This window comes from Glossina fuscipes, unplaced genomic scaffold (genome assembly GCF_014805625.2).
Source record: "Glossina fuscipes isolate IAEA_lab_2018 unplaced genomic scaffold, Yale_Gfus_2 107, whole genome shotgun sequence".
Classification (NCBI taxonomy): Eukaryota; Metazoa; Arthropoda; class Insecta; order Diptera; family Glossinidae; genus Glossina; species Glossina fuscipes.
In genome coordinates this window covers 164,659-188,092 of record NW_023998450.1, presented here as the reverse complement: position 1 = coordinate 188,092, position 23,434 = coordinate 164,659, and the positions used below count along the sequence as shown (strand labels likewise).

Below are 23,434 nucleotides of genomic sequence, written 5' to 3'. Positions count from 1 at the left end.
TAGAGTGATCGTTATCTAAATTTATTTTGAAAATATCCTTAGGTATGTACTAAGCCTTCGATTTTATACAATGACTTGCTTATGTCATTTGTCACGATGATTGATTTTAGTTAACAAGAAAAGCCTGCTAAAATCAAGAGATGAACGATGCTCTCTTTAAAAGTCACGCAATTCGCTTTATTAATTCTTTTTTAATCAAAAATTTTAACGTGAATAATTTATTATTGACAAAATGCATCATGGCTTTCCGTTTTTCTAACACTTTCCTGGCGTTTCATATCATAAATTTTCACTTCATTTCTTAAAGCCATAAACATTGCAAATTGTTGACGTGTAACATAAATATATGTGAACTGTAATTTTCATAATTTCAAAATGTCTTCCAAAACTCCTTAAACATTTACTCGCCCACAGAGACATATTGTATATATATTTATATGTATATATTAGAATGTCATTTGTATCAGTTGAATACACAAAATGCATAAATAACTCATATATATGTGTAATATGTCTTTATATATATATATATATATATATATATATATATATATATATGAATGTAAAGTACAAGTCAATAGCATACGAAACCATGACATGCGTACCTACCTATGTTAACTATGGGAAGGAAATATGTACAACAACAGTAACGGCAAAAACAACGTATGAATAAAATATCACATTAAAGGCATAACGCAAATGAAGGTAAAAATCATGATAATTTTTCTTCCCTTCCTCTTTAATACTTCTCTTTTTTTCGTCCAGATTCTTAACATTCATGAAAACACACAAATGTCAAGAAGGTAAGGACGATATGAACTTTACTAGTGAATGAATGAATTGGTACATACAGATAAACATATGCAAAACGTATGCTACGAATAAAGATGTAAATGCAATGTGTTGGTAGTAATTTTAGCTGCCAGTCAAAAGCATTATCTTTGACAATGCAGCGTTATTAGAAAGAAACGTTATATTCGTACGAGATAATATAAAAAAGGAAGAAAATAAATGTGCTACAGACATACCGGAATGTGTGCAAGATTTTGTTGGTCTAGGAATCAAAGAAATTGATTTTACTTGAAAAAAAAAAAAAATCAAGTAAACCATCCAACCACTTTTTTACATAACAATCCTTACGACGTATTCAATTTTTACTTAAACAATTTTAACGATATATTTCAACCTATTGTACAGAGTAAAGTAGTTTGAATAATTTTTACGCAAACGACTCCGGAGCATAGGACACCCGACATCACAAATTTATTTATGATTGTTGCTATATGATATATTAGAACTTGATTATTATCATTATAAATAATTTAAATAAAAAAATTCACATTTGAAGCATTTACGTTGTACACGGACAGCACAAATAGCAAGAAATAAATTCTAATTTTTATATTTTTGTACAATAAGTGTTGAAATTTTACCCAAATGTTGGGTCACAGTACATATAAAGCCCGCTTTTCAATTATTATTTGTACGAGCAAGTTTCCGTTCTCCTCAGCTTTACTGAAAGTACTGGGAATATGATAGTGATAATATTTCTATTTTATAAGTCGTTTAAAGCTAAGCAAAGAGTTTTGCCTTCGCGTGAAGATCTAGTTTGGTTGTTAATTTATTAGAAAAATGGCATTGGGTTTCTTCTTCTTAATCGCATAGTACCTCTTTAGCTGCCAGATATACGGTTTATCTCGTCATTCGATTTGATTGATCTGATATTTTTAAATTTTGATACTACTTTTGATTTACACAACAAACCATTCTCTGCTAATATTTACAGATATGGTTTGCAGGACAAACTGTCGTACAACTTAACGAAACCATCACGATTGGCAACATCATTAAAGCCTATAGCCGTAATGGAAAACCGCATATCAAGCTTAAAATACTTAGTTACATGTGAGGGCTGCTCTAACGAACGTTGTAAGCTCGAAAAAGTGATCAGTAACCACTTACACGTTTGGCACATAAAAAGAAAACATAAGGCTTGTCTGCAGAATATTTTGTATGTAAAATACCGATTTGCAGTCTTCTCAACCCGTTGAAGCGGCTGGGAAATTGTCTATAAACAATTCTTCTAAGCTCAAGGTATTGGGAAATTTTGATTCTTAAAGTTCTTCTTCGAATATTACAGTCGTCTATTAAAGCCTATGTGAGAAGACCTATAACCGCACATAACTAGAACCTATCTAACAACCATAAAATTGATCAATCAAGTGAAGGAAGGGGAAAGTTATTTATATAACGATCGAATACAAGTACATATGTACAAATTGTAGTGTTCTTCGATCCCAAGTAATCCGTACAAAATGATTCATTTGTAACTTTTGCTTCTTTTTGCAGTATTCAAAGGATATTTTATATGTCGTTCTTTTTACCAGCACACATTTACTAAGCAGTAATTCAGAGAAAAAGAGTGCAGTAACAAAACTTTACATACAGCGAACGCATATAGAAGAGTATTTTTACTTTTGCATTCTTTACGAGTATATACACCCGTAGAGATTTGTTTAGTATGCATGTATGCCAGGATATAAAGAAGAGAATCAAAAAAAAAACAAAAAACAAAAAAAAAATGAATATAAATCAAGAAAATACTTTGACTTTATAGCGAATTCTGAATGCCCTTTGTAATGCTTCAAAGAAATATTAACTGCCCATTATTTACCAATTATGTTAATAGTAGCAGTAGCAGCAGTGATAGCATTTGTGGATGCATTACAAAGAGTAGCAGAAAAGGTAATAGCACTGTGTTAGCGTTGGTTAGGCTACAAAGTAGTAGCAGAAATCTTCGTAGGATTGGTAATAAAAGAAATAGAAGTATCAAATAGCTGCGTTATTTATAGTTACAGTAACAGACAAAATGGTTGTAGTAACAGTAGTTGTATGTAGTATAAATGAGTATATATTATTAGAGTTACATTAAAAATTGAAATTGTAAATCTTTTAATAGGGACACTCTGTACATTGTTAAATTGTTTAAAATTCTAAAGTTGATATTTTATGCCATGTGTATTGTTGCTATGTACGGCCATTGTTACCAAGATCTTAATACATTGAGAATATTTATCTTGCGGTATACTAGTTACAAAAATAAATCGTATTAAGTAAAATATATATGCAATGTTTCCCAAAGAGAATTTTGCTAATAAACAAAGTGATAGCCAAAGTGCTTTGTAGATTTGATATAATATGGTTTTTTTCTCTTTGGCATATAAACAAACGAAAATATTGTATTACATTAACACCGAAGAAAGCATCTCTATTTAAACAATTTTAATGGTAATTGTATCAGGGAGATGACACTTTTGTGATTATGTGCAAAAAATTAAATTAAGCTTTTTACACTTCTCATATCTTAATGATAATGTTATGTAATCGTCTTTTCTAATTTTTTTAACGAACTAAGGTCCACATGATTGCATTGCTAGACTGAAAATTATTCCAAGCGTAGAGTCCGTTCATCTAAGTGCACTAAGTCAGCAGATCTTTCTCATTTTCTAGTTCGTTCGAATCCTTGAATTCACTTCATGCTTTGAGATTTTCTACTTAGTTTTATGTGCCCCTGCGGAGTCAAATTAAAATATTCTTTTCTGCAGGTTCTTAACTATTCATATAAATTATTGGATGACCACGTCTTTTCGAACTCACCCATACTTCTCCTCAAGGCCATCTATATGTGTGTGCTGTCGGGTAATTTTGGCAAATACTATTTCTGTGGTATGTTGCGTGTTTCATACGCTGTTTGGTGTATTACGTGCAGTGTGTTTTCATTACTTACTGACACAATCTTTCCCAGCTTTTATTGTACCGATCAATTCGAAATCATTTTCCAAATCGATTTAAGCCTGTCTGGCCGTTTGATGTCTGCCCACGTAAAATAGGGTTCAAGCTACGTATCTCAATTTCTGAGATAATTTGATGAAATTTGGTATAATAACGTGTCTCGACCCAAGGACACATGCTATTGAAAATGGTTTGGTTAGGTCTTTTTTTCTAAATTTCAATATGTTGTGATGAAAGTTAACCCAAAATAGCAATTTAGGTAAAAAAATTCGCACTAATTAATTTTGGCCACCCATGCCTGTTCTTGGATTCTATCATATATAAGGGGGTTACGAAAATTAAGGCCCACAAATTTAAATATTAATGTGTTATAATTTTAATATGTTATGAAGTAAAAGAAAAAAAACCCGTAAGCAAATTATATACCACCACCATTAGGCTTTTGTATTATATTTATTGTGTCTATAGTGCTACAGTGGCAGGAATGGTCTCAGTGTGTATTGTACTGCATAAATATCCTCTTGTTCGAATCCGATTTTGAGCTTGCAATGTTTTTGCTAAATTTGAAGGCAATTATACATCTTTGTGAACAAAAAAATGTTTACCAATCATTTTGCATACCTTGCATATTATTAATTACACAATGCCTTTTCTTATACTTGTGTGAAGACAAACCATCTATCAGACAACTAGTTCGGCATTTCTTCTTTCAAGACACTGAAGCCGAAGGCATAGCTGAGGATCAAAACGCATAGAAGAATTACGTCAAAAAATATTTTGATATTAATAAATTTATCCCCTTAAATTTGCAACGTATAGCACGTAAATGGGTCTTCGAACTACAACGGATTTCCGAGCACTATCGCATTACCACTAACGTCAAATAACTGTAAAACCGGGTTTGTTAATTTACAATGAGTTGTTAATTCTCAGACGTTTAATCATAAATTTGGACATACTTGTGCTCCATCCTTCAACACGCCATTCAGCAGTTCTATTATAACAAAGTATAGCAAATTGGAGAAATATTGTCAAAACCCTGACAAGTGAACACAATCACCTCTGCTACAAGAATTGGCAGTTGACAATGCGGCAACAAATACGGGCATTAGTTAGAGAGCTACTGCAAGCACATAAATTTAATATAATCTTTCTATTACATAGATGGTATGACACAGTTACGCACCGTCTATTTGAGCTCATGAACATTTTAGAGGTGACTTATTACTGGGGGAATTCAAAGAGCACATGCTTTCAATATTGCTGAATGGATGAAGACTTATTTATTTAGTTCTTGCCTAGGAAAAAAGATGTTTTTACTGTATTGATTCGAATGCCATCCGATTAACAAAGGTGCAGAGACTGTTTTGGAATATTATCAGTATACTATCGTATATAGTTGTCTATATGGCGTTTAGACGTATCTGCTATTCATGAAGCTTTCGCTAATCTATGATTAGTGAATGACTATTAAATAATATTTCATTCCGCTGAACTATTTACATGCAATGTGTTAAAGGCGTTAATTGATATATTCATAAACGCATACTAGCATATTATAAGAATGACAAATCGTATCCTGATTTGATTGGAATTTGTTGTTCTGCTTTTAAAATCGTTATACGCCAATTCCATTAAATTTTAAATTACATTTTCTGAATTATTCATAAGCTTAACATACATAAATTTTGTGAAGAGTTACTATTAAGTGGCCAAATGTATTCTAAACTTTTTTTTTGTACAATCCGCCTAAAGTGAATCCTTTAACTTATTGTTTCATTACATTTTTCTATTTGCAAAGCAATCTTTATTTTCATTATTATTATTATTTTTCTTACGGAACCAACCTATCGGCTATCTAATAATGCATGCATATAATTTTGCTGCCTTTTTTCTGCTTTTGTTTTATGTTTTTATATGAACTGCCGGCAACCTCTGTTATAGGGAATACGACATTTTTTAGAAGCTGTTGTTTTTCAATGTTTTTTTTTTCTTAATTTTTTATATTTATTGCAACGATTTCGGGTGTTCGGTTTATCTTTCGTCATACGAGCTTGTAACAATTGCTACCCAATAACTGGGTCTCAAGTGTCCTATAAAAAACATGTTGGTTACATTTTTGCTTTCTCTTTCTCTATTACAGAGAATATTTGCTCTAACCATATGGTATATATATATGGTATATATATATACGTTAGGTATGTACGAATCTGATTGTTTGCGTTGCGCTATTGTTGTATTAGTGTTTGTTTTTCGCCATTCTTTCTCTGCATGTTTGTTTTTATAAAACAATGGACTTTTTTTTGTCGTTGTTCGTTATTTATTATAAACAGTAACAATCGAGTTTGTGTTGGTTTTTCCTACAAAATTTTTTGCAAAATAGAAAAATTAGGAAGAAAAGCCAACAATACTATAAAAATAAACTTATACATGCCTTAGGAAGAACCGCGAATACCCTTCACCTAGGTTACGTGTAACATGAAGGATTATCGTACGGATATAAGAGAGAATGAGATGATATATATGCGCTTAGTTATATTTGAACATTTTTTTCATTACCTTGCTTAAGTATTACATGGCTTTTTCTGCTTAAATGAAAAATGTGTTTTAAAATCGGAGGGAAAAGAGATTAAGATCTTTTTTTTTTAATTTTAGCCCATCTTTTGTGATTGTGCGAACTGTAACAAGAGACCCACGGACGAACAGAGAAAGTTAAACCTGCTCGCTAAGACTAATAGAGATACAACAAAGTTTAAAGAGTTATCGATACATATATCTAAGAATCCTAAACCATATCAGAAACTTAATTTGCATTTGTCCCTCATCGAGAAATGCAGAAGATCGCAAAATGCACTCTTAAATGTATTGCGTTGTAAAAGTATAGGGACTTTTTGCAAACAAGACAAATTTTAAAAGTTAGATATTATCACTTCAAATTTAATACATCTTTTATAGTTTTTATCGGCTCAAAATATCTGACATGAAATGGTAATTTACAATTCCCGCAATCTATATCCACTAAAACCAGGCTTTACCTATATACCGATGCGCAAGAAGGGTTTATTTCGTGCACCAAATGCAGGCATTACGAATATGAGAAATATGAACTTGAACTGAGCCATCTTTATTAAGAACAATGGTTTTAAGCGACCAAGGCTTCCCAACAGACGTTCTTAAAAAGTTTTCAAGTCAAGTTTTGTGACATTTTGTGTCAGCCTGTGTGTCTTATGCTTCTCTTTTTCCCACTCCTCTGTTTTTTAAACTCGTCTGTATTTAATAAAGTTTTTAAGACTCCCAATAATAACAACACCAAAAAAGCAAAAAGGCAGTTTGTTAAGTATATTTAAGAAGGATTAATAATAATAAAAAATGTAGTAAATTTGCAGGAAAAGGAGAGAGTTGCAGAGATAGAAAGAGCGGGCGTAGAAAGTTGAACACATATTACGTGTGATATTAAACCTTTTTCACGGGATTGATATATGTATATATGCGTGCATATATGGACGTCTGCCTGAAATAACAATTATTTCCATCACGTAATTACCGTTTAAAGGTATTTATAAAAACGTAAGCGTTTATGCAAAAAATATCCCTCTTGTAGCTTTAGATGCTGATGGCGTTGTCTTTTCTAAGATGCAAAGCTTTCTAACATACTTGCGCACTCTATTACCTATACATGTATAACACACGTATACGTACGTACATAATGTAAATAGACAAAAGCAATCTTTAGCCAATGTTCTCAAGCGACGTTATTCTGTTCAATAAACTTGAAAAAGGCTTATTAATTAATTTTTGAAAGAGATTAAATTAATTAACCCTTCACGTGGACTTTTCGTTTCTATCGACCTGTATTTGTATAAAAATTGCCTACATCTAAAAAAAGCTTGTAAAAATTGCCTGCATCTGAGAATAAGCGTTTCTTAATCTCAATAATTTGTATAAAAATTGCCTACATCTGAGAATAAGCGTCCACATTGTGGATTGTTTGCCTGCATCTTCATTACCCAACGCGCACATAACGTGTATTTAAATTCATTTTATAAGGATGTAGATGTTCAACAAAGCTAATTCAGCGCGATTGAGGACTGATCTTGGCTAGTCATTTTTAATAGTAGCTTACGCGTACAAATTTGCAAATGACGAGAAATGATAATTTTCAAATAAGTACCCAGCTCGACGCCATGTAAATAAACATGAGATTGACGTTTCAATGCAGTACTGTCCATCTATTAGTTTATTTCAGCTTGTGATTTTCTTTGCCTATAACTTCTCCTACTCTGTTTTTCGGCACCATATGATATGTATGTATGGTATCTACCATCTGTCCGTCCGTTTACATCTTCTCTTGAAAACTATATATGTACGGTTGTTTACTTATTTCTTCGTCCGTATGACTGGGCAATTCTGTTCTGACTTTCTTGCCAATAACTAGTCAGTCAGTTCGTTGTCCTTTTCGTGTTGGGATGCCTATTCCGTTGTCTTCTGCCTACATAGTAGTCACAATTGTCTTTCATTCCGTCGTCTTTGCCTGCCATTGTATTCCTTAATGAGCTTTTATTTTTTTAGTTCTTCATGCATCTGCCTATCCCAACTCTCCTTTTTCGGGTTTTTGTCGATTAGCACGCCTGCCTATCCGCCTGTCACGCTTTAGCTTACTAATTTTAAGCATATAATCCCGGTACTTTTCTACTATTGAAGTTCTTTTTGGAAATTTGATGCAGAAATCGTAAAAATGTATCATCCACCGAAGCTTCTTGATTACAAGGCATACAAAGACAGTATATATTTTTTTAAAACTAAGTAGAAAATACTAAAATTGGTTTTATTAAAAGATAACTTTATTATTATTATTACTTTATGTCAAAAAACGGCTCTCCCGTATTTATATTGTCTTCCTCCTGTCTGAGTTTCAAGTTTCTTATTAGTAATCACGCTTTTAATGCTAGAAGACGAGGATAAATATATTTTCACCTTTTAATTGAATATATTGTTTTAAAACTTATACCTTTTAACCTTTAAAAAAAAAACAAATATATATATATATATATACACATATATACATATAAGCAGCCTTTTTCTGTTCAAATAAGTTGTAAATGTTCAGAGAAACGTAATGTACTTTCAGCCTGAGTCCTTTGATATATTTAGTTAAAGAGGAAGAAGGCAAATATATAAAAATTGAGTTGCTTTTGTTTTTCTAAGCATTCCAGCGCACACAAACCAAAACACGCACACACAGGGACTTGTTATCAGCTTGCTGTATGTTACAACTGCATATATATATATAAATATTTGTATATGTTATATATTTTGCTTTACTGTTTGGATATATATATATATATATACATATAAGCATACATTTGTATATTTTACAGCATCTCAAACTGTCAACATTTTGGTGTCCTTGTTTTAGTTCTCCTTTACATGCAACGTTGCTATAAGTTCATGTGTGTTTGTGTTTTATATAACTTGTATTTATAAATATGTATATGTATATATTTTTATATATTTTTTTTTTATTCACTTACACACATATGCTACAAAGAGTTCAAGGTAAAAATAATATTCCCATCTGCTATCTTATGTTAAATGTACATATGCATGAGTATATAAACCGTTGACTATACAAGTTTTCATTGGAAAATTGTATAAATAAAATAATGAACGTATACCGTACAAGAACACCTATGTACATAAATGCTCATATATTTATATTTATTTTAATTTTACATGAATGCTTATGATTGCGTTGGGACTATGATATAATAAATTATTATTATTATTGTTGTTCTTGTTGTTGTTGCACTTGGTATGTTATAACTGTTGTTGTCAACTATGTCAAGCTAAACAAACGAGAGCAAAACGTAAATACAACAAAAAAGAGTTCAAAAGCAGAAATCTAATTAACACCAGACTTGCTAATCATCATTTTTAACATGCATTCGTATCTGGTACATCATGAAATTTATTTTAAAACCCATTAAAATTCATTTACATTTATTATGTATTTAATCTGTAACTTGGCAATTGTGTTGAAGAGCTAAAGATGTATTTAAATAAATATCGAAATTAATTTAATATAAGTATTTTAATTTAAATCAATTTTAATTATTTCATTAAGGTATTTCATGGCGATTTACGAAAATGTTTGGTTTGAATTACACTTTAGGTATTATTTAATTTAATAATTGAAAAATATTTCACGTAAGCCGCGTCGACTACTTTTTACCTACGTATGCATCATAACGGAATGTGAATCTGATATCGTGCTTATGAATTAGGTAGCTTGGCCTGTCAGCTTTCTCAGAAATTCGATACACTAATATGTTTAGACTGAAGAACACATATTACTGTCTAACGAAACGTATTAGGTTCAACATTTTTTGTGACCACTCCTAGTGCACGAATATACTTTGGAAAAGACGATATCTCACGTTTATTAATTTACGTGAATGTAAGAAATCGTCATTTTCTAGAAAAAACTCCTCTAAACGCGAACGACATATGATATACTTGGAAAGATCAGTGAAGATGTTTCATATTTTACTGGTTTAAGTGCTATTTTCGATCGCATTTGCATATATGCTCGATGGTTAATAAAGTCGGAAGTGCTCCGAAATTTGTCAAGAGGTGGTTTAGTGGGTTTGAAGATCTATACCTAAAAGTTGATTCATTGGTTTGGTTAGGCCAATTCTAGAGTAGGCGTCAATAATGTGGTCCCCAAGTTATGATTGTGTTATCAATTTAATTGGGTCGGGCCAGAAACCATTTCTTATATTTGCTTTACGTGGACTAAGATAGAGCCCAATTGAATTCTTCATCGATATGTTAACCGCTTGAAATTGGCTTACCCTTGGCAGAGCCTTTGTGATTGTGTTGTGTTATTGTGCTAGGTGTACTTGGCGAAATAAATCTTAATACCACACGGCTTATATGAAGACAATTTATTCCAATTAACATACCGTTCCATCGCTTTTTAATTCCTTTAAAATTGCCTATAAAAAAAGTAATGATTACTACCATTTATTTTCTTTTTCTGATTTGGTTAGCCGAAACAAAATGTTAATAATCCACTCACCATAATTGCAAAGTGAGGATGTTATGTGCATGAATGGTGTTAAACAGGTATGAACGTACAGCATAAACGACTATAAGCTTAGTGCTTTTCATTATTATTAATGAATTACACATTATTAACTTAAATTTAGGTTACAAGATAAGTAACTTTTAAGTAAGTTTTTTTGTACACCCTGAGTGGCCATATATAAATAAATATTCCCGCCAAAAATGGGCGAATTTGTTGAACCCATCTCATGTAACGGTTCCTAAAACAACTTATCTTATATCCAATATTCAATATTGTATCACAAAGATGGCATCCCAAAACACAATTCCGCTTAAGAACTACCTGCACCAAAGTTGGACCACATATTTGCAATATAAAATATACATATATATAAACCTACATATATATCAATATGTACATATTTTGTGAACCGAAACCGTTCCCCCGTTTTGATCCCACGTTTAGTTGAAATTACATGTCTTGGGTAGATCATATTCAGAATTAGTCCGTTAAAGTACTTCAATAATGGTCATTTTCGAAGAACGAAGTTAGATGAAAGTGGCGATTCCAATTTCTTTTCCTTGCGAGTAGACCGTCAAGCAGGGTGAAAGTGTCAGCAATACTTATCCAATGGAATCACAACTAAAATAATAAAACTAAGTGCTGAGTTACAAGACCTAGGGTGAATTTCAAAGCGACAAAGAGGTAAAGATTTAAAGTATAATTCGTCAATATTAGTTAATTGTATGACCATCCTCTCTTTATGGGAGCTATACGAATCTACTTATACGTAGGATAAATAGAATAAGTCTGCATGGGCGACACGTTTAATCATTGAATTAGAAGATTTATCTTAAGGGGTTCAAGAACCCAACAGAGTTAATGCTTTACGTTGTGTACACCCCTAGGAAGCCATATAAACTGATGATTTATTTACAATAAGTTATCCCTTGAATAGAAATGATTACCAGTGCAGTAGGAAAAACGTACGGGTTTTACATTGAATTTGAAAATATCGAAGAAAATTCGTTTGGAGTATGAAAAATCGTTAATATAGCTTAAGAAAGCTGTATAGAATCTATGAGTATAGGAGAACTTACAGTTTACAGTGTACATAATCATACCGCCTATGTTTCTATTTGTACTACAAATAAAACGGTAAGGAAATATCTGAATTAGCACCCGTAGCGTAAGGCCGACGAGCTTCTCCACAACGTCCTTAATATGATGCAAAATTAATGTATGCTTAACTAGTAACTATTTTCGTGAAAAATTGTGTGGCAAAAAGTTCCACGTTATAAAAAAAATAGATTAAGGAAGTAAGGCAAGAAAACTAAATTTGTTAAGTTTGAGCCACGTCAATTCAAGTTTTGAAGTTTGAAGCAAATGGGAAAAAAAGGATGGCCTTACATAAGTGTAAGATATGATTTTTAGTTCGTAATTCAAAAATAATGTAGGCTGTTTAATGGTTGGCGATGCATTGCTATCATATTTTCACTTGCCTTAATTTGTGATTATGTACTGTAACGAGTCTTCTTGGGTAGGATATACTCAGCCAATCCAGGACTCTTTCCAAGAAAATTTATAGTATAAATTTAACTTGCACCTTCGGTTTCGTTCTTATGTTTCGATTTATTTAGTTTTTAGAAGATTGCGATGATCAGCGATTTTAAGAGGCGTAGGAGGAAAAAACCAGCGTGGTGACCCGACTCTTCTTTACCGTTTTAATATTTCTTATCCGTTGCGAACGACTATTAATATATTTACTTTTCCACGTTTTCGTATCGCGGGTTTCTGTAAAAAAGAATAAGTCGCGGGTGTCGTAGCAGCCAATCTCGGCCTATAGGGCCACTCGTCCGTCTCTAACCGTTTCATGTCGCAAGAGAGAGTGTCCATCAGTCGTTCAGGGATAGCGGCTAAACTAAACCTGCCATCCCCTGCCCGTGAAAGTTAACAGTCCTATTAGTCATTCAGGAATGGCGGCTAAGCTAAACCTGCCATCCCCTATCCGTAGAGTCGAAAAAAAAACTTTTCAGTAAAAGTCAACTAAGTACGTCCGTGATCACCTTTTGGCTGCTAACACACAACTGAAAGGCTGAGCGTGGTGCGACATGCTCTTTTATAATCGCGATCACCATCGCTATCCCGTTACAAAGTTGGTTTGACATGCCTACGTGTTACAATGCTGTTCTTACATATCTATCCTTACGTGTGCCAACTGTAGGTCTGATCGAACATGTTTACCTGCATTTACTGATACTACCTTAAGTACTGTCGTATGAACTTATTGCTGGTTTTGGCTTAGGTAACCAAATCGTATGCTAACTTAGGTCTGATCGAACATGTTTGCCTGCACAATATAATACTACTCTTATGTATATTTTATTGTTAATTAAGTACCAACTCATATGATCTTACTGCCAGTACTGGCTTAGGTAACAAGCCAGAACATTTCATACATTTGTATACCTTTCCTAGCTGGGTACATTTTCTTCTCTTTCTCTCTCCTTTTTTCTTACTGATTATCAACAAGACATGTAAGGGACAAACCGGAGTGACTTCTTGGGGTCTACGGGTAGACATTTGTGCGGACGGACTTGTTGTCGCCATCCCTGAAGGACTAGTCGGACTATTGACTTTACGGATAGGAGATGGAAGGTTCGGCCTAATCGCCATCCCTGAAGGATTGATGATTCGTTTGCGACGTGGATCAGGTAGGGACGGCCGAGTGACCCTGCAAGCGGAGGTAGCCTGCTGTGACACCGGCGACGTATTTTTGTCTTTTGTAGGAACTACGAAAACGTGGAAGATAGTCATAGTCGGTCGGAACATTACGAAATATTCAAAGCAACATTAAAGAAAAGTCGGGTCACCACGCTGGTTTTTTGCTCCTACGCCTCTTAAAATCGCTGATCATTGTAATTTTCTAATAAATAAACAAATAAAAGCATAAGAACGAAAACGAAGGTCCAAGTTATTTTTATACTATAAATTTTCTTGGAAAGATTCCTGGCTTGGCTGAGTATACCCTGCCCAAGAAGACTCGTTACAAGGGTAATGTATAAAGTAATGTATAAAGTAATTTTCTGGCATAAAAATTAAAAAATAGAACATATTTGCAACATGCTATAAGTAAAATAACATGGATTGCATGTCCTTCTCATGAAATCACACCCACATGAACACGTGCAAAAAATAGTCGACTACCATCATTTAGTTCATACTTATCATATAATTTTTTCGTTTGTATACAAACATTTTAGTTTTTTTCTTATTAATATTTCAAGCCAAACAACCGAATACGTCAAAAAAAGGAAAACGATTTGCATATACATATCTAGAAAGTATTTACTAAACCGTCAAGCTCTCAGCATACGCAAGCAGCAACGTTAATGATTGTAGAAGTATGCATGCAAGCATGCATGCATTGTTGCATATTAAGCCGCCAGATATGTATGTTTTTTGTTGAATTCTTAGTTGTGGGTGTAACGCTGTAATCGTTTAAATACCTTTTATAACCTCTTTCATGACATTTAGTATAATTTGATGTATATTCGTTATACTTTTTTACATATTTGCTTTTTTTGTTGGTTTGTAATAGACGAGCGGGCTTATTGACTTTAAGCCACTTCGCTCTTATTCATATTGGTTTAGTCATTTTTTAACACATTTTTATAATACGTTCATAATAAAAATATCTTTGTTGATTTAAAAAAATATCAATTTGTATGAACAAATTTATGCACCTTATCAACTTGGTAGAAAAAACACGCTATGCAATCACTTGTTAAACAAATTTAAGTTAAAACCTTTCTAAATACTACAAATCAGAACTGAAAGAAAAGTGCAGAAAAGTATTGTATTGCAGTTTATTGTCAATAAACCCTATAAACCCTATAAACAACGTCACCAATTAAATACCCAATAATTCAATGGTAATAATTTAATGACAATCAGGACTTTTAACAGATTTGTGCAAACCTCACCTTAAGTGTAACGACATGGATCACTTAAATTTTGTTGTGTAACATTTAATTTTTTGCTTTTCATATATGCGAGAGGTTCTAAAAACAGACCTCCATGGTGCACATTCAATAGTTCATCTTCTCACCAATTTCTATGTACTTTTTAACTTTTTTCGCCATTTATTATGGAAAAAACTTTCTGCATATCCAAGCTTATTTTTCGTAAAATGCGGGAATCGGTCCTAAGAGTGGATTTATTGCCTTAAGTCAATGTAACTGATTTTTTTAAGAGAAATTGTAAAAGGAAAAGGATTCGAAATGCAATCCACTCTCTAATTGAACTTTTCAGATTCATTTAGTAAGACTGCATTCGATGTACTATTTATTGTGTTTAGAAATTTTTAAAATCGAACAAAGAGGAAATTCAAGACAGCTACCTTATAACAAGCTTTTAGAAACAATAGCGATAACATTTTAAAAACATAATGATTATGTACGACAAATTTTTAGCAAAGTTCTCTAAAATTGCAGTTCGTGTAAGTTGATTACACAAACACGTGGAAAAAGACACAGATTAAGACTCATGCAGTCAACATTTCTCCCCAGAACAGTCCATTTTTGCGAGAAGCTTTATTGTATTTTTCTAGTGGCAAATATCATTTGGGTACACTTCGGACTATATGCCTCTCGCAAGTCACATATGTTTAAGAGAACGGATGTTTTAAAAGTGGTGATAGCTTTGAAAATATTTCTCTTGAAACTGTATGTGAGGCCCGAATGCTGGCTGCGGTCTTTCGGAAAGTACTCGTGAAGGATATGGTTACCCCAAACGCGTTTCTGTTAAATACTCAGAGGTCTATGGGGAATGGTTTGGGCCATACCCAAGCTTTCATATCTAGTGTTTCAGGCGTGCAATAGGCCTTCTCATTTGCAGGGTTATCTTTTAAGTCATCAGCCAGGCGCTAAACATCGAAGGCATCTGTTCCTGTATGTCCCTGTAAACGCTTTTCTATCTAATATCTATCATTGCTCGATTTACCATGACAAAATGAAGGATAGAAAAATTTTCATTGACACATATACAGACCAAAAGTACATATATCAATAGGCAGAAAAAAGTAATAACAAATATTCATCTAAAACTTAGAACAAAAGTGTCTTCAGTAGGCAAGAGATAATATGGGTTTATAAGTAAACACGGCATGGTATGCGTGATTGAAAAAAAAAGTGAGCCTAAGATCAAAGTGGCATTCTTATTTCTTGTAATTGAAAAAGTATTTTATTCAATGAAGACTTGCGCTATTTGGTCTTTCCTTCTAAACGACTTATCAATAAAGAGAATATTACGTCTTTTTTTTTTTTAATAATAGGGCTTAGAAACTTCCGTCACATTGTTTCGCTAAAACATTTATTTAACTATAGTCTCTAATTGAAAAAGCATCTATAACTGCATCTCGTGTTGATAACTTTACTAAACTTTAAGCACAGTTGAATATTTCGAATTTCAATAAAATCATGCAATATGAAAACGGTGTGTACAAGCTATTAAAGTAAACACTGAGTATCGTGATAAGCTGCCTAATACCATCTTTCCCTAACTACAGATTAATTAATAACTTAAAAGCTATTTAAGCCGCTTTCCATGCTACTTACAATTCGATTTTAATTAAAAAGTCTTTCTGTTTTTGACAAGGATTAAAATTTGGAATAGTATGTTTAAAAGCATTGGAAGTCAATCATATGCCATGTAATTCGAAATTACTAAAATAATTAATAAGAAAAGAATTTAGTTCCGTTATAATTACATGTTAAAAGGGTTATTGAACACTAAGGAAAGGAAGAAAAGAAAATTAACGCGTTTCTCACTTACTTATAATAAAAAATTTCATATCTTAACAAAGAAAAAGTTCTTACCTGGTTTAAAGCCATCCGAATGTTCATGATTTTTGGAGAATTGTAATAAAGTTAGAAATAAATTTATAATAAGGGAAAGCTGTAAAGGCTGCATAATGTTGTAATAGGTCGGTTATTTGTTATTTATGGAGGAGGGACGGTTTTATTGTTCTGCCTGTATATAAGTTTTAGTTAATTTCTTTTCTTTTTTTTTTTTGTTTTCTTATTATTTAATTTATTATATAAATTTTTAGTGGAGGCAAAGCTAGCTGGCTGACCCGTAAACGCCTGGCTAATAATTAAACTTTTTGCTCGAATCAAACATTTTTTTTGTTTCATTATTTTGTCGGTGCAACCACTTTATTAGTAATAATGTTCACTCTACGCTAGACTATGAAAAGCGCAATAACAAAAGCAGATAACCAACCGCCGCTTAGCTCTATTTCACATATAACTTTTTCACAAAATTATACTCGCAATTGAATCATTTAAGATCGTTTTATTTATAAACAAATAATGCATTTTCTTTTTGCTGCGTTGCTACACGTTTTTTAACGTTTTCATTCTCTTATTTTATGGTCCTTTTAGCATTTTCCTGGCAATACATTACTAGATCGTAAGCTCTATTTCAGTAGAACCGTTATGTGGATGTTTGTGTATGTGCAGCATATAGCCTTAAGATGAAACGTGCGTTATTTACGACGCATTACGCAAGTCGGTTATATCATGCTTTTGCATAATTTAAAACTTGTGTTTTATATACATTTTTTGTTGTTATTATTACCATTGTTGCCGTTGCTGTTGCTATTGTCAACAGTGCCATAAAACATTTGCTATAGTTCTCCGGTTTTTTTCTTCTAGCCATTTGTTCTGATTATTATTATTGCCTTTTGCCAACTTCTGCTTTTGCTACCACTACAGCAGCAAGTACAAGTATGCAATTTACTCATAGCTTGGTCAACAACGCTAAAAACCGACACTGTTACACTGTTGTAGTTTCATTTATTTTTCTTTTCAACTCTTAGCTGCCATTAGCATTGACACATTAACTGCAAGAAAATAAAGAGAAAAAGTATTAGAAATGAATATTAAAATACAGTAAAAAAGTTAATTATGAAGATAAGCACAAATTCTATTAATGTGTAGTATTAAATTAATAACATTAACACACCTAACATATGTTCATTTTCTCTTAACAATTAACGTTACTAAGTTGAGATCCGTATTTTTAGCGCAAAACCTTTGTAATTTTCTTACTACAGACTTGATATTTCGTGCAGCAATAACATGCTTGCGTGTATTTTGATCATTTTTTCACTTGGAAAAGGCATTTATTGAGAAAATATGGTACAAAAAATATTTTGCTTTATTATCTATTACTTTTTGTCGAAAGACCGATATTGATTTGACAGCATTGACACTTTTTCGCACTTCTTCAGTACTTCAAAGCCGCTTGCCGTAGCCAAACCAAGCTGCTTCGATCTGAACAAGTGGTAATCTGAAGACACTATCTCTGGTGAATACGGCAAAACTTTTCTTTCGAGCTGGAGGATGGCTGTGCGTCATTGCTTGTCTCTTTTGCAATAATAGGTGGTTCCATTTTGTTCAATTGACGTCGGTACATATCTGCAGTAACAGTTTCATTCGGTTTTAGCCGCTCATAATGCACTGCACCTCGCTGATCCCATCACATTAAAAACAAAGCTTTGAGGCCATGAATATTTCGCTTCGGTGTCGATGTGAATAGTCCTTCCGACTTGTTGCGCTTGGGATGGTTGCAGCGGACCGTCACAGTAAACCCGTACTTTTTTTTGCCTGGCAAGGAATGAAACCACGGTGTTGAAGAAATGCCATTTTCAGTCAATGTGTGTGGTAGCTATTTACACTCCCTTGGCATGTTTCCCATTGCATCTAAATGTCTAAAAATAGTTGATTCGCCAATTGCTAAGTCAGTTGCCAGTTGCTGATCGAAAGTTCTTTGAGAGTTTGAGCTGGGTTTCCGTCCAATTAGTCCTGAAATTCATTGCCTTCGAACTTTTTTGGTCCTCCAAGGCCCTCTTTGCCATTGACATCACAATCACAATTTTGAAGCGTGGAAACTACGACCAACAATTAGAATGTGATGGAGCAACGTCAACATAAGCTTCTAGAAGGGTCTAATAGCCTTCGGCAGCAGATTACTTCAAATCAAACAACAAAAGTAATGAATATCGGAAAGGGAATTTTAAGCATTTCATGATTACCATCTGTATATACTGAGTAACTCTAATATTGAATGGAAAATTATTATCTTTATATTGACAAAGGTTAAAACCATCGAATTCAATCGTTATGTACATCAGTACTTGACATTACTTTTATCACTTTTCCCTATAGATATCGATGATTAAAATACATGCAAGCTCCCATTTTACCGGGAACCATTTCGTAAAAAGAGCAACTGAACATAGTTTCGGCCACAAAATATTATTATTAAGGAGATCGGCAATAAGAAGCATTACCCTACACTGAATTGCATAAAAGACTGATTTTGTGTATTTTTCTGTTTAACAATAGGTACGTTATTTAATTCTACAAAACCAAATTCCTACAACCAATAATATATAAAATGTCGGCTTTCTTACATAAAATGTAAAGGATTGGGTACTGTTGCCAAATAACACATTTAGGGTTTAAACGCATGTAGATCTACTACGGGTGTTATGGCACGCTATACCTATTACCCGAAGTAGCATAATTTAAAATAATAAATTTGAACGATTAACACAAAAATCTCGTAGATGCAGTCGACTAAAGATCAATTTAATAGCCCGCACTAGTATTTGGAAAAGCAAGAAAGTATATATACTCTACTCTGTGCGAAGAGAAAGCCGAATATAATAGAATCTCCAATTCTCCCAACTGTTCATAGGGAATTGCGGGACCTATTTCACGAACAATTACTTCTCATAATAATAGATCTAACATGTCTTCTAAAAGCTATTAAGGCGCGGACAGTGTTACCAAACTCAGAGGATAATTCAAGAGAGAAGTTATTGCTTTATTACCATTATCTTTGAATAATCTATCCGTTGAAAATAGAAGTATTGCTCGTTGCTATAGAAGGTTCTTGTAATTTTTCATTTTCTTGACGAACTATATTTATTTTGTTTGGTTGTCCATCCGTCCGTCTGCCATTCTTCTGGTCGCAAAAGTTAACATACTGTCTACAAGTTTGACGAAAATATTGGATAATATTGCGTGCAGGCCACTACTGAAAATGGGCCTATTATGTGAAGGGACAGGTCTACTAATCAATTCAACATAAAACGCAAACAGCCCATTTTCTGGAAGCCAGAAAAACGTTGGCAGGTTTCTATAGGCCATTGCTTACTGAAACTTTACAAAAACGAGAATAATCGTCCGGGTCCGCCTTTTAGTAGTAGCGTATCGAGGTTGACATTTCTTCGCTTTTTTTAAGGGAAAGATGGAGGCGAGTATTATCGACTCGGCCGCTGCCGAATATGATTTTTTTACTTGACAACTTTCTATTCTGTACTTAACCTCAAGGTGACCAATTTTCTTTCTGCTCGGATAAATTATGTTGCCGATAGGCTTCTTTTAGTACTTGACGAACGTCTGCAATGAAAAACAACACTCCGCGCAAATGTTGTGTTAATGAACGAAATCGAAAAGAATACATGGAAGGGCTTCAATGAATTGGGGAAATGGATGGACGAAGGAAGATATTACTTTGGAATTTAAAGGTGGAAATCGGGCTTTTTAACTTAATTTTTACTATTTTGAACACGGTGAGAACGTACCTACGTACGCGGCGGACAAATTAAAAAGCGTAGCAGAAATGGTTCGAACGTTCTTTCCAAATAGAAACATTTTCAATTTGGGTGTACCGCAAACGCAAGATTTAGAATATTTTCTTCTCTCGGTAGTGGATAGGGAAAGCATTATAAACAAATTTTTTTTATATTTCAAATCACTAAGTTTAAGACTATTAGCACTTAGGAATCTCTGAACAAAGTTAATAAAATAAATCTTTACTTAAAGCTATGTTTATATAAAAACATTTGGGTACATACACATATATGCGTTTACTTTTATAACTCAAAATGTTTTATGCTACCTACCTACGACGTTGAAGTGTATAACAATTTGTTGCTCTAAGCATGTTTCTGCAGACATACATACAAGGGTTGTTACATGTAAAAGTCTAGGACGAGCGAATAATAAGATAATCTTAAAAAGAAAAGACGAAAAACCATTTGTTCACATAAGTGAGAATGAAGTGGTGCTAGAAAACACTTCATTATGAAACTTTTCCAAGAAAATGCAAGGAAGTATATACTCACTTAAATAGCAAATATATATAAAAATATTATTTCAAAAGGTTATACCTACTTAGAAACATTATTCAATCGGCTGAGTCATAAACAATTAGTTTTTGAGTCACCCTGGCTGGAACTTATTAACTCTAAAGATTTGATGCAACATAATGCTGTGTTAGACCAACGTTCAAGTTAAACAAATACCAGAAATATATTGTTTTTAAATTGGTGACCACTGCACTAGCAAGAATAGAAGTTCAGAAACTAAAATCAGAGAAATGTTTGCAAAAAAATATTCCTTTCGGAGAACATTGCTTTTCAGGGAAGTTTTTATAATTAAAATAAAAAGGGGCCTTTTAAGTATTCTAAGGGAGAATCTCGTTTTGCTGACGTGCTGAGGCTAATATCCTTATTCAATTGAAGAAATCTCATCAATGGTAGATCTTCTATAAACACAGTTACTCACATTTACTTTATAAATACCAAAGTAATCCATTCCACAGGGTCAATTTAACACAGATAAGGTCAACGAAGACTCTGCTGCTGCTACTAAATCTGCCATGAACCATTCACCTACACGATCAGATGTGATGACGGCTCTCTACCACGAAAACTGCGCCAATATTGTTATGATTAACTACACATGCAGCAGTCCTTCAAATCAAATGCACAATCTATCGCCACCGAGATCGATGGGCTCAAGTTCGACAACCAGTAAAGATTTTGCTACTAAGGGGAGGTATATGCAGCCGCAAATTAAAGTGAAATATAAGTTACAGAAAAAACATCCGCTAGAAACAAATTGATAGGCGTGATCCTCAGCTACTTCGTACTGCTGTTGCAGTGCCAATCAAGACGATATCAGATTAGGAACAAATTGACTGCTATCGCATTCGACATCTTTCTGGCGCATTTTCTGCGTAGAGTGTCTGTTATACTTCGAATAATATACCTTAAGATTCAATATATTCCATATTACCATAAATTCGGCCCCACTTTTCTTGCGTATCAACTACCATGATAATATTAAAGCTGCTTTGTAGGCAATTTGAAAAAATTGTAGGCTTAAAAACCAAGGAATGCTCAATATTGGTATAAAAAAAAAAATTGAAACTTAAAACTATTTGCAGTGCAAGTAAAAGACTTCTCACGTGTATCGAAGCATCTGGTCTTATTAAAGAGCTATACAATTCTTCACTTATCCCGAAGCTTGAGAAGAAATTGTCATACCACTTCAAATTAAATTTAATCTTATGACAGTTAATTTCAAAATAGACTCCTCAGACTCTTTTAAATAGTCTCTTAAAATTTTCGTTGTGTTTGATAAACATTATAAGAATCTGAAATTGCTGCTCATGTAAAGTGGTTAATATCATCCCAAGCACAGTAAAAACATTCGAGCACAGAAGTGATCGGCAAAAACATAATGTTAAGAGAGGAGGAGATTTTTTAGATTTTAAGTATTTACAATTTTTAATTATAAAAAAAAAAACATATATATCTATCATTTCTATCTATTTTGAAGAAACTTGGTACAGTGACGTGTTCTGACCCAAGGACGAACGTTATTGAAAATGGTTCAGATCGGTCCACTTTTTCGACCACTCTACATACAACGCCCTATTCTAAAAAGTCGTTATATGGAAAAAAATTGTAATCTTCAAAATTTTTTGACAAAATTGGCTAAGTAGTAGTATTCCGGCACTCTAAATTGGTATGGAACCTTTAGATCGGCTGGGGCAATTTTTGAACCCCCTCTCCTATAAGGAAAAATGGAGTTTATGCGACAAAAAGGTCTAATTTTACATCAGTAGTCTAAATTTATAATAGTAGTTTAACATCTAAAAAAGAACTGCACCAAATTTGGACCATCTCGGCCTACTTTTTGGATCCTACCCTTATAAGTATTTTCAAGAAAACGATCCTTCGTAAAGCAGAAAAGTCTAAGTTTTAATATGTGGTGATCAAAATTGATTCATAATAGTAATTTCACACAAAAATGAGTTCTACACAATTTGGACAATCTGCGCCTATTTTGGGATCACAACAATAAAGAAAGAAGAAAACAAGGTTAAATTTCTTTTCCTATAATAAAAATAAGAATTGTGTTAGACGATGTGGTGTATGGTATTATATGTCGGCCTTACCCGAATCGTTCTTACTTTTTTTTAATATACAGTTCCATAATGATAAGTTTATATTAAGACAAAGTATAATTTTTGCTTTTGTTCTATAGCAAAAATACGAATTGCGTTAATATATCTTAGTGTAGAGATTTTAATACTCGGCTTATCTCGACTATAAAGATTTCAATCGTTTTATACCCCACATCACTCGTTGTACAAGATATGTTAAGACGGACTTAAGACAGACCCACCTTCCCGCCTGTTTGT

The 23,434-nt window shown here is 33.1% G+C and overlaps 1 protein-coding gene across 2 annotated transcripts in view; it reads right to left on the bottom strand.

Annotated features, from left to right (window-relative positions):
• LOC119638681 (irregular chiasm C-roughest protein) overlaps positions 1 to 23,434 on the bottom strand; it is a 292,205-nt gene that overhangs the window by 199,315 nt on the left and 69,456 nt on the right. For both annotated transcript variants that reach the window (XM_038035622.1, XM_038035623.1), the window contains exon 3: positions 16,741 to 17,768. In XM_038035622.1, the coding sequence (XP_037891550.1) occupies positions 16,741 to 16,834 (94 nt within the window). In that variant the 5' untranslated portion in view covers positions 16,835 to 17,768. The remainder of the gene's footprint in view (positions 1 to 16,740; positions 17,769 to 23,434) is intronic.